Source organism: Harmonia axyridis, chromosome 7, assembly GCF_914767665.1.
Source record: "Harmonia axyridis chromosome 7, icHarAxyr1.1, whole genome shotgun sequence".
Lineage (NCBI taxonomy): Eukaryota > Metazoa > Arthropoda > Insecta > Coleoptera > Coccinellidae > Harmonia > Harmonia axyridis.
Window position 1 is genome coordinate 1,026,650 of NC_059507.1, and position 19,309 is coordinate 1,045,958.

The 19,309-nt window shown below is 33.4% G+C and overlaps 1 protein-coding gene across 2 annotated transcripts in view; it reads right to left on the reverse strand.

Annotated features, from left to right (window-relative positions):
- Positions 1-3,569: 3,569 nt before the first annotated feature.
- Positions 3,570-19,309, reverse strand: part of LOC123683872 — a 64,892-nt gene continuing 49,152 nt past the window's right edge. The window contains exons 1-2 of one of the 2 annotated variants that reach the window (XR_006748061.1): positions 7,471-7,617; positions 3,570-4,051 (exon numbers count right to left, since the gene is read on the reverse strand). Coding sequence is in view for 1 of the 2 variants with exons in the window: in XM_045622846.1 (XP_045478802.1) it covers positions 3,690-4,051 (362 nt within the window). In the remaining variant the exon portion in view is untranslated. Of the gene's footprint in view, positions 4,052-7,470; positions 7,618-19,309 lie in introns of those variants that run through there. The other variant, XM_045622846.1, reaches the window with a different exon arrangement.

Below are 19,309 nucleotides of genomic sequence, written 5' to 3' on the forward strand. Positions count from 1 at the left end.
TGTTACCACAAAATTCGAAATAACTCAATTTTGGGGGCTTCTAGGGAGGAACTGATTGCAAATAGGAATTCTATATGGAAAATACTTTAGTACATCAAATTTTGGAGTCGATCTGAATCAAAAACTTTTTTTGGCGAAAAAATATCTAAGGTTATAGTCTTGGTTTTTTCGAAAAATACGACCGATCGAATTTGAACTTTTTATGGTGAATTTAGATAGTTTCGAGGATGTACATCCCGAATCAGGCATCGATTCCGATCAGAAAAATTTGTATACACATTTAAAGCACTATTTTTCTACAAAATTGGCCATATCTCACCTCTGGGAAGTGCTAGGAAGAAACCGATGGTAGATGTATATTCAGAATCGAAAATTCTGCATGTAACCAAATTTTGAATATCATTCGCAGCCAATTTTTTTTTCAAGAAAACTCCCACAAAACGCTCGATATCTTGGTTCACAGTGCTCCTAGGAATTATCTGATTGCAAATCGGTATTGAGTATCGAGATTTCGTCATTTAATCAAATTTTGAAGCAGATCCGGCCATTAAATCTCCTAGTAAAATTTTCCCAAAAGGACTTTTTTCTAGGATTCGGTAGTGTCATCTGCGAAGAATAGCTCAAACAAGGATTTGGTGAGGGTAGCTAATTACAGGATTCTATCTGAGTTGTGCCGCGGAAAAAAATAGTTCCGTAAGATGCAGACAGAGGGCAACTCGATTAATGCCCCACAACCTCAGCTGTGGGGCACCCATACCCATATTATGAGCCTCAGATTTATGCCACCAGAGAGCAGACTAAACCACCTTGAAAAATTTCCCACAAAACTGAAAATATCTCGAAATTGAGACCTTTTAGGAGAAAACTATGTCACTACACCCTTACGAGGGTTAGATTAAGAGAGAGGAGCAAACTGATTGTAGATTTGTGTTGGCGAAGGTCAAATGCTTCTTCTTTCAAATTTTCAGGCCAAAAATTTTTTTTTTTTGGTTTTTTCGGAAAAATCGACCGATCGAATTTTGAACTTTTTATGGTGTATTTGAAAGGTTTCGAGGATGTAGATTCCGAATTAGGCATCGATTTCGACCAGAAAAATTTGGTTACGCATTTAAAGCACTAGTTTTCTACAAAATTTGCATTATCTCAGCTTTGAGGTGTGTTAGGAAAAAACCGAAGGTAGGTAAGTATTCAGAATCGAAAATTCCATTTTTTCTCTAAACAAATTCCACAAAAAACTAGATATCTCGCTACTCAGTTCTCTTAGGAATATCTGCCTGCAAATCATTAAGGTTCGAGATTTCCTGACTGAATTTACATTTCTTTTTGGTAGGCACTTAGTACTTTTAGGCCATGTGATTCTTGTTGATCAAACTTGAAATAACGCCCCCTAATTTTGACGCTCTATAGGTGGCCGTCTATCCTGTCACACTAGCTACGTCCCTGCTCATAGGAGAAAATCCTTCTAGTGCTTTCCTTCAATTTTTTTTGAGCTGGACTATTATTATTTTCAAATACGGAATCGAACTTTTGGGTATCCCTGTATTTTGTTAGCGAAGAATGTTTTTCAAATCATCATTATTTAACTCTTCATATGCAATCTAATAAGGTGAATGATCAAAACTGCGGTCACTGAATTAGCTTCCTTCCTGTTGTCGAATATGCATTATTTTCGCATAATTTGTTTGTATAAATATTCACTCGCTGAAAGTAATATCGTAAGCAATTAAAGATGTCTTTCTCCTTGAACTCTGTCATATCCTCATTGATGAAATTTGTTTTAATATTTGGCGGTAATAACATTGCTGAATTGAAGATTATGAATCATTTTCAAGGGATACCAAAAATTATTCGGAATCAAATACTTACCCATCATACTGAAAATTTCTATTAGTTATTGATGATGATTCTATGGGATTTTTTAGATAATGGAATTAATGAGTGCTTAATTTTCGAATTAACTAAATTGGGGTAACATTTCAGGATTGGAACAGATTCGTGACTTTATGCTACTGCCAAAATACAGGGTGATTCAGTGGGATGACTTATTAGACGTTCATTTAAAACTAATCATAATTTTGAGCTGAAAATTTGCATGTTGAGGTTTGAGACGATGATCTTTCGCTCTAAAATATTTTCAGATCTCTACAACTTCCAGTTATACCGGAAACAGACAACTTCTTTCTTATTACAAATTGCACACCTAGTATATTATTGCATCATTAGATAGCTTTTTTGACGACAATTTCGGAAATATGCCATACCTTGGGTAAAAACTCAACGGTTCATGAGTTAATGGGATTCTTATAAAAAAAATGATGGCGATGAGGACTTACATTTCTTCGAATTTTTCGGCAGAAAAAGCTTTTTTCGAAAAATTTGTTTTCTTTTTCGATTCTGCAAATACGTAGTATTATAAAACTGATTGCGGTTTGGACCAGAAAGGTACAGGGTGTTCATAAGAAGATAATGAATTTAGACAACTTAAATTCATCAAAACTCAAGTTTTTCAAATTTGAACCTATATTTTTATTATTTCAGTCGATTCTACGTACAAAAATAGTGGGGGTTACTTAAGCAAACCCTATACCTAAATTTAATACTTCAAGAGCTATCGAGGAAGAACTTCAAATGAGGGAAAACCACAATTTATAACTGTGTGGAGTAGTCTGTGACTTCCGGAAAACACAGGAAGAAACTTAAATTCTATGTTTGCATATCTGAATTTGATATTTCAAGAATTGTAATGAATTATTCGTAATTTAAAATTGTATTGGTTTATGGATTTCTCAACAATCCCAACGAAGAATTAATTATAATTCATGAAATGTAAAATTTAGTTATCCAAACATCGATTTTTTAGTTTTTTTCTGTGTTTTCCGGAAGTCACAGACTCCAAACAGTTATAAATTGCGATTTCCGTCAATAAATTAACGCTTAAGGCATCGACCTCTGTGATGAATAAAATTGATCTTTCTCGTTTCTCAGAAAAACAATGAAACCTCTTGGTATGCATTTCATCTCAGAAAAATAATGAATAAGAATTTTAATAACCTCTGCTCTTAGTAAGACTCCTCCACCCTGGAGCCAAGGGTGGATTTGCAATTTAGATAATTAAAACACCCTACCGACAAGGGTGAATATGAAATCCAGATAATAAGAATTAATTATTCATTGTAAAATTAAAATAAGGTAGGCAGAAAATCTTCTTCCAAAAATATGGTGATTCAACAAACATTATCATAAATCAATTCTAAATGAACTACATAATTATTTTCCTAAGAACGAATATACAAACTTGTAGGGCAGAATTTTTGTTATTGGGTTCGAATTATTGAAGAAGAATTCGAGTTCAAAATCATTTCTATTCGTTCGCCAGGTCGACGAGAACTCTCGAATAGAATGTGCTAGAGAATTTAAGTTTTAGGGTCCAAATTTCTCACTTGAGATCGTTTTTGGGCAAAATATGTTCATTGGTTCTGGAGTTATAATATATTTCAATATCGAATTGAATTGAAATTCAGAAATCAGTTGTAAAGGGTTATCCAAAAGTAAATGTAAATAAAACACACTTTCTTTAAAGAATATCGATCAAATTTTTATTTCAATACATATCATGCTTAATAGGTACTTAAACCTTGTCATTATGAGTGAAATAAAACATATGTCTTCTGCTTGATCTCCTATAGGACTTACAGGATGACTTGCTGGCACATTTCGAGTAATAATTTAATCAATAACTTGACGGATAATAGTCCCCAAAAAAAATTCAATGTCGATAAATCACAAGATCTTGGTGGCCAATTCACATCACCGAAAGGAGAAATCTCATGTTCTGGGAATTTTTCTTGCAATATAGCCAAATGTTGCACTATCTTGCTGGAACCATTCCATACCATAAATTTCAAGCCAAAAAAATCGGTAATCATTTTGCTATAGCATAAGAATTGTCGGTTTTGAGTGACATCTTCTTCATTTTTAAAAAAGTACGGGACAATTACTCCACCAGACCAAATTGCAAGCCATGGAGTGACTTTTGGTGTACTCCAAGATTCTAAAAAGCATGAAAGTTTTTTTACATGAAAAAAATTATAAAAAATTCAAGCAGAATATTGAAAAAAAATTGGGTAAGCACTGATATCGAGTCAGGGGCTTTTAAGCGCTCATTCCATCTTGCAACAAAATTACGCCACATAACTGTATATACCGGGTGTTCCTAAATGGAAAGGTACCAACGAAAATGATAGATTTCTTGGATCATTTTAAGTAAACAAATTTTCTATAAAAATGGGACCGAAAAGGCTTGAATTTGGCGAATATACTCCAATTTCAATATTGAATCACGTGAATGCAAATCTACAGGGTGATATTTTTTCTGGAACGTTGCCCGCTTCTTTCTCCAGAATTTTTTTTGGTGGGCCATTGGTAGTTTAGAAAAATCCAAGAAGAAAATTTGGTCCAGTACTGAACTTTTTGGATTCTTGTAAGGGGTGTTTTATTTAGAGCTATAGAACTTTAAATTGCAATAAAACAACGATGGATTATTCGATTGACATGAATTTTATTTATCAGCAAGATAATCTTGTGGCATTACATTTTAAATATGATTTCTGTCATATGACCGCCACGGCTGGCTCGGATGTAGTCCAATCTGGACGTCCAATTTTCGATGACTTTTTCCAACATTTGTGGCCGTATATCGGCAATAACACGACGAATGTTGTGTTCCAAATGGTCAAGGGTTTGTGGCTTATCCGCATAGATCAATGACTTTACAAAGCCCCACAGAAAGTAGTCTAGCGGTGTTAAATCACAAGATCTTGGAGGCCAATTCACAGGTCCAAAACGTGAAATTAGGCGGTCACCAAACGTGTCTTTCAATAAATCGATTGTGGCACGAGCTGTGTGACATGTTGCGCCATCTTGTTGAAACCACAGCTCCTGGACATCATGGTTGTTCAATTCAGGAATGAAAAATTTAGTAATCATGGCTCTATACCGATCACACGTTGACTGTAACGTTCTGGCCATCATCGTTTTTGAAGAAGTACGGACCAATGATTCCACCAGCCCATAAAGCGCACCAAACAGTCAGTTTTTCTGGATGTAACGGTGATTCGACATACACTTGAGGATTAGCTTCACTCCAAATGTGGCAGTTTTGTTTGTTGACGTAGTAATTCAACCAGAAGTGCGCTTCATCGCTAAACAAAATAAAATGGACGTAGTGCGCGATACGTATTGCGCATAGAACCATTATTTTCGAAATAAAATTGCACTATTTGCAAGCGTTGTTCAGGCGTGAGTCTATTCATGATAAATTGCCAAACCAAACTGAGAATGAATCATTTGACAGCTGTTAAATCGGTTTTCATCTTGAACAGTAATGCCAACTTAAAGTTACCTCGAAAAAAAACATCCGTTAGTTTTGTCGTACCTGCTACCGATTTCGAGAAAAAATGTCAAACAATTCTCTTGTAATCTTCAGAAAAATCCAAATTATTTCAAAAATTCGGTTAGTAAGCTGTGATGAATAAGTTAAGTGAAAGTTTTGGTACTTATTCACCCAATCTGAAGCGCAGATTAATAAATATTCGAAAAATCATCACAAAAAAAAGCAGAACTACAAGAAACACCCTGTATCTCTAAAACAAAGAGTTTGGGAGCCCATGTTTATGGGACTTTTTCCCTAAAATATCCAAGGAATCTTTCATTTTCCTTTGTACCTCCAATGTAGGAACAACCTGTGTACTTAGGTATATAAGATTTTCAAGATCGCAAATGGCGCTTAAATGAACAAACGCCCAACAGCATCTGACTTCACGTCAGAGCTTTGCTTAGTTTATTATTGATTGCCATTTAATAATAGTGAGAGCAGAGTTTATTCAAAAAAAAACTCTAGAAAAAATAAACTCTGAATTAAATACTGAAATAAACATTCTAAAATATCAACTGAGCACAGTTATAAACAGTATTCAAAGAACGTCAGAACTATCTCGAAAGATTGGTACCATCTTCTTCATCCCATAAAGTCTCAAAACTTTTCCCTCTGAATTCTTCTCTGCAGATTAGAATGGCAGTGGAAAAGTTTGAGATTCGCAGTGTTCTGAGTTGACAGAATTATCGTCGACGAAACTAAATTTGCTGAATTGATAAAACTGAGTACAACAGGTAACTAGTAACAATGCGATTGCAATAACTTCGAGCGTACAAGACGTACAGAAGAGTCAGTGCTGCTTTGGTTGTTAAGTGATTTGGTTCAGTTAATTTTTTTATAATAGAGGTTAGGGATAAAACGCTCTATGGTTTTTAGAATTTTTGAGGTGAGATTCTTGAGGCTAAGATAGATGTTTAGTATTAGGCTTTTGATTATGATCTATTTATTTTTTATTATATTGTGTTCTTTGAAAAAAAACAATATTTCAAATTGCTTATCGCTGGTTTAGTGAACTGTAGTGATTGCCAATTATTTCTATGTTCAATCTCAAGTCCATTTTTGATTTCATAGTAGAGTTAAAAATCAAAACAAAGCGTTGATTCGTCTTGAAAACGGTAGTTGACCTTTAATTTTTTCATTTATATTATTCATAAATTGAGATACAATATTTTCGGCCAAGCTCCAAGTATAAGACTTTTGGTAAATATATGTTAAAGATTCAGGAAGTGATACCTTAATTAAAAAGTTCTGTTGTTCCCTTAACATTTTTTTCGAATTCGATTCACCTTCTGAGGTATACTAAACGTTAAAAGTTAAAATTCCCCTCATTTTATAGGGATATAACTCAGAAAGTGTTAAAAACTTCAATAAAGTTTCATGGGATTTAATATTCATCAAGGCATCACCTCCTGAATCTTTGACATATACATATTTATCTAACACCCCTTAGAATGTTCCTAAATTGGAGGTACAAATGAAATTAAAGATTTCTCAGATCATTTCAAGGAAAAAAGTCCTATAAACATGGGCCCGCAAACGCTTTGTTTTTGAGATACAGGGTTTAATTTTTTTCTCATAGCATTTTCCCTTCAAAAGATATTCGAACTAAATTTGACATAGATATTCCAATTTAAAGTTTTGTTAATGTAGATTTGAATGCAAATCTACAGTGTGTTATTGATGTATACATGGTTGAAATTATTTATCCTCTTATTTTTTCTCAATTTTGGAATATTTCAACATTACATCTTAAGGTATATAAACTTATCTTTCGCTTTGTAATAATCCATTAAATTAATTTATTTTCATAATTCATTTTTACATTGGACTCGAATTAATATTCCATTATTATCAAAAATTATTTTATCAATTGAAAGAAAAAATTATCCCAAAACTACGATTCAAAAAAAACTACTAATACATTAAATATAATTAAATCAACATATATTTATATTATGAGAATAATAACTTGTCTGCTCTTTTATTATTATTTTTTCAAAGTCATCTTGAATTATGGTAATGTTTGAGTTTATTACCTTATCGCTCACATTTCACAGTATTTTCTTTCATTCGAGAATAGTAATCTTTACAACTCACGTAATAAGAATTCGAGAACCTGTTTAAATAACATATTTATGCCTGCTAGTGATAAAAAGTGATTCAAATCGTAGCTTTGTTTGATATAATTCGATAAAATAGGTATTATGTTACAGAGGAGTATGAAAGATAAGCTGAGGATAATTCAAATTGGATTGAATGCAATATGTTAAATGTGTGTTGATTGCAATTTTTTTCTCGTTTGTTCCAGGGGAACAGAGGATTATCATTTGGTCTAATTGTCTGTTATTTTCGATTATGTTTGTCTAGACTTTAGACGATAAAGAATTCGAGGTATCTGTTCGGGAAAAATAAATTAAAAAATATAAATTTAAGGAATGTCTAGCCGCAGTTTTCGAACTTAATGCCATTCATACTGAAATCAAAATAAAGTTTTCGAAAATTTAGAACCCAACACAAATATTGATTTATTGCATAAAGTTTTGAATGAAATAAAATAAGTACTACTTACTGAGATAGCTTGGGTTACTATTGACAAATCTGGTGACACTTGCCTTCTTTATAAAGGGTGTTCCTAAACTGGAGGTTTAAACGAAAGGGTGTTTGATTTTTTTCAAGTTTTTTCTCACAGCACAATTTATTATTACAAGTTCTCTAATAATCCTCAGGAAAATTCAAATTATTACAAAGATAGTGAGCTGTGATGAATACATCACTTATAAGTTTTGGTACTTATTTACCCAATCTTTATAGAAGATTATTGAAGATTCGATAAACTGATATAATCATCACAAAAAGTAGCATTACAAGAAACACCCTGTACCTCTATGAGATAAAGCGTTTGCGGCCCATGTTTATAGGACCTCATTTTCTTAAAATTATCCAAGTAGTCTCTCATTTTTTTTGTAACTCCAATTTAGGAACACCCTGTAGTGTATATAACTATTCTCTAATTTTGTGGTTATTCCGTTCATTCTTCCACATCTTGTAGAACAAAATCGTGCGAGAATATATCAGAAACGCACAGTTTTCATGGTTATATTTTATTATTCTATGTTGGTACTCCGAACTTTCCGCCACGGCTTTATCTGTCAATTCATCAATTTGCCTTAAAGAAATCAGTTCTGCCAACCAACATTTTTCAATGCAAAAATCACTAAAATATATTTATGGAGATATTTCATTAATTTCAATGAAAATGCAATGAATTAGAGAAAATAATGTATAATACTCGTACAGACGGCTCATTCTACCACTCGTTCATTCCAAAACTCGCCACTTCGTGGCTCGTTTTTGAATTTTGAACTCGTGGAAGAATATCAATGCCTTCTGCACTTGTATTATAAATAACTATTATTGCATAAAAATATTTGTTTCTTTCCTATAAAAATTGTGAAGGATACTAACAAATCTCACTTTCAAATAAATTTCAATACCATCATTTGCTTTCAGCAGAATTCCTTGTTGTATGAGCTCTTGGATAGCCTGATAGGACAATGTCATGGTAAATATAGTAGATGAAAGACGATCTTTCCAGATAAAACAGGTCAGCAGAGTTGAAGACTAGGTTTACATCTTTCTATGAAATGACAACATTTACATATTATGGATTCAAGTTTAATATTACCATGGATGAATCCGCGAACTTATTCAATTGAATTGAAAGGACAACAATGGAGTTCACCAGATAGGTAGGTAGTATAAACATAGTTAAAGCCAGAAACCTATTATTACAATGTAATCCTTGATTCGACTGATTTTTTTTTGGATCAAATCATTTGTTCTACAAGCACCGTCAAGTCAAATTGATAAATTAACTTTCATCATCAAAAATTTCTCGTCTGGTGCCTTACAATTGAAATGATATTGACTTCTTCTTTCGTGATAATTTTAGATTTTTCAGCTTTGCATCGAATATTTTCATTTTGAATAAATAATTTTAACTTACCATATTCATCAATTTCTACTCTTTCTTTAAAATGTGAACAAGCTCGTAAAATGGCATGGCAAGATGACGTTGCCAGATCTTTGCATATTTTATTAATTGCATTAGATTCTTATTATTTTGATAGCTATAATAAAATGGCCCATTCCACTATAGTACACATAATTTTCTGAACCTGATCACTTCTTATTTATAGATTCAGCAGAAACTGAGGCTAACACAAGGATTTGCGAACACACAGACCGACAGACGGACAAAAAACCAAAATGATTTAGAATGGACTGAAGTTTTCAACCCAAAAGTGATCACAAAGCTGAGAAGCATAATTATGTTTTATGATTGTGGAGCCAAGCTGCTTTTAACGAGGTCAATATGTGGATGGATAACCTCTTGGTAACGCTTATGTAGCTTTCTTATAGTTATAGTTCAGATTCTCAAAAATTTTTCCATGTTTGTGGTGTGGCTTCATTAATAAGTACAGGGTGGCCCAACGAAAACTTAACACCTCGATTTTCGGACTTTTTTTCATTTTAAAGCTGGAAAATCGAGGTGTTAAGTTTTTGTTGAACCACCCTGTATATGCTTGCTTTACAGTTGAATCCCTGGGATGAAATCTTGTGTCAGAAATTTCGAATCGTGCTATTACGTTGCATATACACGATTATTGAAAACTCGAGTGATGTGACGTAGTGGTATGGGTAGGAATTGGGATTACACTGGGACCAAAATGAAGCCAACGAATAAAATTGAGCTTTACAGCCTTTAAGCAGGCCATTACGTTGCATTTCGCGTATTTTACAACCGTGTGATGTGACGTAGTGGTTTGTGTAATGGTTGGATTTCGAGAATCCTCAGGAAAAAGTACCTCCTCGAGCGGGACTCGAACCCACAACCTCCGAATTACCAGTCCAGTGCTCTACCAACTGATATGCAGTAAAAGGATTGACTACAATAGAAGAATGTTAGGATTGCTGAAGCAAGAAACGAGAATGATCTCAGAAGTAGAAAACTGAATTTTACATTATGGTGCATTATTTTCTTATGCAGGAAGAGTCTTAACAGTATACAGGGTGTTCCATATTCGATGCTCATTGAGAGCAACTCGAGAACTATAAGACTTTCAGAGAAAAGAGTTTCAAGGACCCGCAATCTCTTTTTTGGAAAGATATAATTAGATATCTTATAGTTCTCGAGATGCATTAAGTGATCATCGAATTTGGAATACCCTGTAAATGAAATTTATCCATAAATTAAATAGATCACTTTCTTCGTCCACCATTCTTCCAAATTAAGCTCTGTTGAAAAGATACAGGCTTGAATATGATCGTTCATTGAAAAATTAAATTTTGTCTGAAGTTTTCAACAACTGAGGAACATATTCCTAAATAACAACTTTTCTTCTACTTTTAAACCTACTCCAAAAGTCTAAAGTCAATATTAGAATACTGCAGCACCATTTTGAAGACAGTTGAATGATAAAAAATCAGTGAAAAATTGGACAAATTACACCTCAATTATTCATAGATTCACCCCTGTGCAAGGATATACTTTGAATGCAGTTAAGGCAATGTTGCCGAGCTTTTTCTTTTGAATAATTGAAGTCATAGATAATTTACTTCCTTACGAGGTACATGCAACATAAGATTTTTCAGACGACTGCTACATAATTAATGATTTTGAATTGAAATTCGATCACAAAATGTTAGTTTTCTATCACTTGATATAATAAAACAATAAAATGTCATTTCATATACATTTTGCCTGTATTATTTTTCTGAAATACCTCTACTAACATAGAGAAAAAAATATTAGCTCTGATCTGGATCGATTGTCATGATTTTATCAATTCAATTTCATTTTCGAATAGTCTCTTTTAGAGTTCTTCAATAAAAACTAATGTACTCATTATTATTTCACCTTGAGCCAAACTCCTGACCAAATAGGGGCTGACTCCTTTAAGTTTATAATAATATGCCCAATTTGGTCTACTGCACATTCAACATTAAATATTATAATCTATAGAATTTCTATGTTGACAATGCATTAGCCCATTCTAAAACCTTTTATTGTTTACATCTTTTTACATGAGAGGAATTGCGAAATATTATAAATGAAAAGAGTGCTTTATTGGATGAGAGCTATCTATAGTTACATTCAATGTTCTACTTTGAGGCTCACTCTGTACAGGGTGGGCAAATTTCGATGTTTTAGCACTACAACTTTTAAACCAGAGGAGATTCGAATTTTGTAGAAATTAGTGAAAAGCATAGAAATAATCAGATTGACCGAAGGACACTGCTCTTGTTATAGAAAGCTCGAATTTTTCTGTGCTCATAAACAGTTGAAACCATAGAAATATTTAGACTCATAGTATAAAAAAGGTTTTTGAGCATTTTCTTATATTTATTTTAATACAAACCATAGGATGTTATATATTTTTGAAATCAGGAAGAAGTAAGCTTTCAAAAAATGACACAGAAGTCTAGTGTTCCTATTTGAAAAAACATAACTTTGGGTCATAGCTTCGTAGTTAAAAACCCTTATGAAAATACAAGCACGCCACTGGATTCTACGTGAAAAAGTGCCTGTATAATGTTTTAATTTCAAAGCTCTATCATCAGTATTAGCGGAGATATAAATGTTTTTCGATATCGCCATTTTTCCAATTTTCGCTTATAACTCGCAAACAAAAGAAGGTGGCCAAAAATGAATACTACCCTTGTAAGTTTCTCAGAAAAAGAGATCGAGAATGGGGTATCAGATTTTGTCTATCTCCTCTGGTTTAAAAGTTGTAGTTCTAAAACATAGAAATTTGCCCACCCTGTACATATCTGCGTATATAAGTCTAGCAGAATAATTCTTATTGCCTAGTTTGACTAATTGGAAATACTATCAAAAATATCAAATGCCCTCAATTTCCAACACTGAATGAACATATATGTAGATTTAATCATAATATCTCAAAATCAATGAAAGAAGCAAACTTAATTAGTATCGACACTTTTTTAACACAATATGGCTTATTTGAATAATTGAAAATATGTTCTACCAAAAATAATAAATGCACACAATTTGCAACATTGAGGAACTTTAATTAATAAAAAAATTGATATAATCTTAATTTCACTTCAATTCATTTCACTTACAAGTAATGAAAGCTTACCTATTGAGTTAGTTTTTTTCATTGAGGTGAAATTAAGATTATATCAATTTGTTCATTAATTAAAGTTCCTCAATGTTGCAAATTGTGTGCATTTATTATTTTTGGTAGAACATATTTTCAATTATTCATGCAGCATCAAATAGCAAATAACAACTAGGCAAAGAAGGCCTCAACGTCTTCCATTCCACTTTGAAAGTTGTTGATCATGAAAATATAAATTTATCTTCATTTAAATAGCATGTACACCAAATTGCTCTATGAGCTGCACAAATGGTAACACTTTACCTATTTGTTATTTGCTCTCGTAATTGTTACTTGATGTACCTATGTTATTTGATGCACTAATGCTGTTCTCTATGTTGGCTATAACTAAAGAAAAAAATCCAAATTCCCTCTATAAAAATATCAAAAGTGGTATGCACATATCCTTCGAAAGGTCAACTTCGTGTTCTTCGTCTTATCTAATCCTAAGTCATATGGTCTCACATAAATAAAGTATTTCTTTCTCAATCCAACTAAGAAGAGCCAGAAATAGTAATAAGGTGGGCGTATTCATTCATTCATGATTCTACATGATAATTACCGATCAATTATGAATGCGAATGTCAGCTTAAGTTTTTTTTTTGTTACACAATCCTACTACTTTATGTAAATGAGGAAAATATATTAGACATATTTATATCTGTAGAAAATTTCTGCAGGTAATTTGCTGGTGTTGATAAAGTTAAGTTGTTTAATGGTCTGTGATAATATATTTCATTTTATAGATGATGAAATAGTCATCTACCCTCCGGTTAGTTGACATATACAAACTATATTTCAACCTAGTCAGATCTGAAGAAATATTGGGTAATTTTTTCGATACTATAGTCAAATTTTGGGACGTTTATGGAAAACTAATCATAATTTTGAGCTGAAAATTTGAATATTCAGGTTTGAGACAATGATCTTTCCCCTAAAATATTTTCAGATCTCTACAACTTCCGGTTATAGCAAAAATAGACTACTACTTCCTTATTTCAAATTGCACACCCAGTATATTATTGCATCATTAGATAGCTTTTTTAAAGGCAATTTCGGCAATATGGCATACCTTGGGTAAAAACTCAACGGTTCATGAGTTAATGGGATTCTTATGAAAAAAATGTTGGCGATGAGGACTCACATTTTTTTGAATATTTTGGCAGAAAAAGCTTTTTTCGGGAAAACCTTTATCATTTTCAATTCTGCAAATGAGTAGTATTATAAAACTGTTTGCGGTTTGGAACAAAAGTGCACAGGGTGTTTATAAGAAGATCATGAACTTGGACAACTCAAATTCATCAAAACTCAAGATTTTCAAATCACAACCTACATTTTTTATTATTTCAGCCGATGCTTTGTACAAAAATAGTAGGGGTTACTTCAGCAAACCCTATACCTAAAATGAATTCTTCAAGAGTTATCGAGGATGAAATTTAAATGAGGAAAAACTTCAATTCCTCTCTGTGTGGAGTAGTCTTTGACTTCCGGAAAACTCAGAAGAAAAACTGAACAGAACAGAAACTATGTAAACAAGCAAAGTTGTCGTATATAGGGCAGTGAAAATGCTCATGCAAAAATTGAGAGAACATTACATCCACAAAAAGTCACTGTATGTTGTACAGGTTTGAAGAAGATCAACAAGATGGTGTGACATTAACTTGCTAAAACTGAACTTGGCTAAGTGTCAAAAAATAACTTTTTCACGTAATTTTGAGACTATTGATTACAATTACCAAATAAAAGGCACCAATTTATCAGTGTGCAATAAAGTCAACGATTTGGGGGTTATTTTCGACTCAAAGATGACCTTTAAGAATCACATAGTTGAAACCTCATCTCGTGCGCGAAAAATGTTAGGCTTTTCTCTCCGTTCAGCAAGAGATCTGTCTGTCAACTCTCTCAAGATTATCTATTGTGCACAAGTGAGGTCCATACTTGAATATAACTCTGTCATTTGGTCGCCACTTTATAAAGTTGGTATTGAACTCTTAGAGAGTACCCAAAATAAGTTCTTGAGGTACTGTGGCTATAGCTTGAGAGTGAATAGAGATGAATGCTTTTACCCACGAATGCTAGAAACTCTGAACTTGAACACCTTAACACATAGAAGATTGGAGATCGGTCTGGTGTTCCTCCATAAGATTATCAATGGCTGTATCGATTGTCCTCAAATTGTTGAACTTGTCCCGCTATCAGTAAATGTTAGAAGAAATAGAAATAGTGAAATTTTCAAGATTCCTTTCTGCAGAACAAACTATGGACAAAATGAGTCTCTCAATAAGGCAATGAGATCAGCAAACGCTCACAGCAACAAACTTGAGCTGTTTGATTCACCCTTGGCTTCCTTTAGAAGAGCTGTTGGAAGGCTATAATTGTTGTTTTTGGTTTTTTTTTTTCATCCTATGATTACATTCATGTATGCACGTGTATTTTACTTTGTATTTTTCTGTTTAATTGTAAATTGGCTTGCCGTTTAATAAATAAATAAATAAATAAAAAAAATAAATAAAAATAAGCATAAAATAAATTTCGAAATTAATGTATTTAATTTATATTTGAAGCAATCCTTTAAGGGTTCTGTGGAAACCTTCTCAAGTACCTACATTCTCATTCCACTTAAAAGTCGAATCACTCATTTCGATAAAACAATTTCTAGAAACTAATACCTATTCATGAGGACCTATCATGTCCACAATCTTCGTTAAATCTCTCTCAGAGGGACAATATTTCTCAACACCTGTGAACTGTGTAATTGAGAACGTAAAAACATCGTAGTTCTCAACACGCAATAATGTTCACACGGAATACTATAATCAAATGGTCATTAACTAAAGGAATATACACATATTCCAAATAATTTTTGTTTGCGTTCGAGTAATCTTTTTAAGTAATACCTTCAGTGGCGTAACCACAGCTAAATTGAATTGAACAAGAGCTTATAAAGGTTTCAATTCATGGTTTTCTCAAAGTATTTCCATTTTTACCGGATAAAACCCCAAAAACAGGGGTGACTCAGGATCCCTTAAACCTGATGCTTTTCCTGCAGGTAAATTGGCGGAATCCCACTCATAATCTCCACTTGCAGCCTCCCCATCAGCACACTCGATTCCGGTGGACAAAAATCGCAGCAGGAAAATTGCGACGTTGTCAGTTATTCCCGCCCCTCAGGGTAGCAGGTAGGGGTTGTATCCTCCCCCTCTCTAAATCCGCCAAAACATCCGAAGAAAATTCCATTGTTGTTAAAACGAACATCAACGAGGGTTGAATAATCTTTCCTGTATCACTCTCGTAAGGTACAGGGATGGAAGGGTTGATTGTGGCATGCCGATACCATAAATTCATTAGGGGTAGTGTCACATAACGGGTGATTTTGTATAGGAAATGGGGTAATGAAGATCTGATGATATGGTGTGGCGCTAGCGTCGTTTCATATAAAATTGATGGAATTTTAAATTGGGTGTCGTTTTGTTCCTCCCTGTTTGAGGGGATGGACACGTTGAAATTGAAGTAGAGGTGGACTTGGGTTGAATGTTGTTACTTGTAAAAAAAGAGGATGAGTAAAGTTTACAATTGTTTGAAAATTTTTTCAATTAGCCATTTAACAATATAAAACGTTTATCTACTGCTAAATATGTGAAATTTGTTAAAACTTACTCCAAGAATAAAGATTCTTCAGTAAGTACGTTTCGTATACAGGGTGATTCACTGTTTATGAAAAACTAATCATAATTTTGAGCTGAAAATTTGCATATTGGGGTTTGAGACAATGATTTTTATAAAAATAAAATAAAACGAAGTAATTTCCACTATATTATTTAATTGTTAGCAACAATTGTTTCGCCACACTGTGGCTTCATCAGGCTACATACCTACAGGCTACAGCCACAGTGTGGCGAAACAATTGTTGCTAACAATTAAATAATATAGTGGAAATTACTTCGTTTTATTTTATTTATAATAAATTTCCGCCAAGTAAGGACCGAATCCATTAAATAATGATTTTTATCCCTGAAATATTTTCAGATCTCTACAACTTCCGGTTATATCGGAAATAGACTACTACTTCCTTATTTCAAATGGCACACCTAGTAACGGGTGTTTTTTTTTCGAAGTATATAACTTCAAGTTGACATTACTGTTTTCGATGGCGACCGATTTAACAGCTGTCAAGTGATTTATTTTCAGTTTGGTTTGGCAATTATCATGGAAAGACTCACGCCTGAACAAAGCTTGCAAATAGTGCAATTTTATTTCGAAAATAATGGTTCTGTGCGGAATACGTATCGCGCACTACGTCCATTTTATTATGTTTAGCGATGAAGCGCACTTCTGGTTAAATGGCTACGCCAACAAACAAAACTGCCGCATTTGGAGTGAAGCTAATCCTCAAGTGTATGTCGAAACACCGTTACATCCAGAAAAACTGACTGTTTGGTGCGCTTTATGGGCTGGTGGAATCATTGGTCCGTACTTCTTCAAAAACGATGATGGCCAGAACTTTACAGTCAATGGTGATCGGTATAGAGCCATGATTACTAAATTTTTCATTCCTGAATTGAACAACCATGATGTTCAGGAGCTGTGGTTTCAACAAGATGGCGCAACATGTCACACAGGTCGTGCCACAATCGATTTATTGAAAGACACGTTTGGTGACCGCCTAATTTCACGTTTTGGACCTGTGAATTGGCCTCCAAGATCTTGTGAATTAACGCCGCTAGACTACTTTCTGTGGGGCTATGTAAAGTCATTGGTCTATGCGGATAAGCCACAAACCCTTGACCATTTGGAAGACAACATTCGCCGTGTTATTGCCGATATACGGCCACAAATGTTGGAAAAAGTCATCGAAAATTGGACGACCAGATTGGACTACATCCGAGCCAGCCGTGGCGGTCATATGCCAGAAATCATATTTAAAATGCAATGCCACAATATTATCTTGCTGATAAATAAAATTCATGTCAATCGAATAATCCTTCGTTGTTTTATTGCAATTTGAAGTTCTATAGCTTCAAAAAAACACCCTTTATATTATTGAATCATTAGATAGCTTTTTTGATGACAATTTCGGCAATATGCCATACCAAAATTATGATTAGTTGTCGAATTTTGCATCTGGATTTGCATCTTCATCCTAGGAAGGTTCAGTTGACGCAAGAACTGAAATCAGCTGACCACGTAATGCCGATTATATTAAAAAAATATTGATTTTTTCCCCTCATCATGTAGTAACTTTTTATGAAAATATCAGTGCACGGAGTATTACAAAATATAAAATACAAACCAAGGAAATATTGAATGGATTCTTGGCTCTTGCCATTTCTTTATTCAATCCCTCTTTTTTTCAGTCAGCATAAGATTCAATTGCTCACCCTCTATGTAGCAGGTAACAACGTTGTTGAAAGTGAACCCCATAAAAATATAAGTTTCATGTCACGTACTTTAACAACTGATGCGTGTAAACACCTGACCTGAGTTTTTGAGTAACCTTTATATCTACTTGCACTAGTCAAGACCTGCAGAATGTTGGATTTAGGATTGATGATGAACAAAATATTTCTTTCATGGAAATTATTCACCTGAAATCTCTAGCTATAATATGAATTTATTTAATATTTGATTTTTTCCATTTTTATTGAAAAACCCCACATCATTAAAATGTACTATCGTAGAAAAAATAGAACAAGTGTCAAAATTAATACCTCCAACCAAATTAGATAAGTGAATTCAACTGCATTAAATATCAAATTATAGCCATTGTTCTAAACGATAATGTGTTACATTTTTAGATAATTATTCGCATTATTGAACATATTTTTAATTGTTGTAGCATTTCATTGGGATTACCCAAAAACAATTACTTAGTTAATTACCGTATAATTTCTTTATTCAACTTTCAAAAATGAGAATTAATGATTAGTATCAAATAGTGATTACGTAATTTTGAATTACATACGTTGAATTGGAAAAAATTCCTGTTGCATAGAATTCCTGAAAGAAAATACTGGTTCGTTAAATTTAGTTTTGAATTAACGACAAATTTGATATAATATGTATTTCATATGACAATTTAAACATGTTCACTCCTGATTCACTTACTTTATTTTTTGAAAGAAACAACAATTTTATTTCTCTGACGTAAAAGGCCAATTGAAAAGTACTCGATCTACCATAGTATAACACATTTTTTTGGCTAAATTCGATTTTATTATTCAACATAGTTGCCTTCGAGGGCGATACAGCGATTATAGCGATCTTCCAACTTTTCGATACCATTTTTGTACTACGATTTGTCTTTCGCTTCAAAATAGGCCTCAATTTCGGCGATTACTTCTTCATTGGCTCTAAATTTCTTTCCAGCGAGCATTCTTTTGAGGTCTGAGAACAGGAAAAAGTCGCTGGGGGCCAGATCTGGCGAATACGGTGGATGCAGAAGCAATTCGAAGCCAAATTCATGCAATTTTGCCATTGTTTTCATTGATTTGTGACACGGCGCATTGTCTTTATGGAACAGCACCTTTTTTTCTTTAAATGGGACCGTTTTTTAACGATTTCATCCTTTAAAAGATCCAATAACGCTATATAATAATCGCTGTTGATGGTCTGGCCCTTTTGGAGGTAATCAATGAATATTATACCTTGCGTATCCCAGAATACTAATGCCATAACCTTTCCAGCTGAG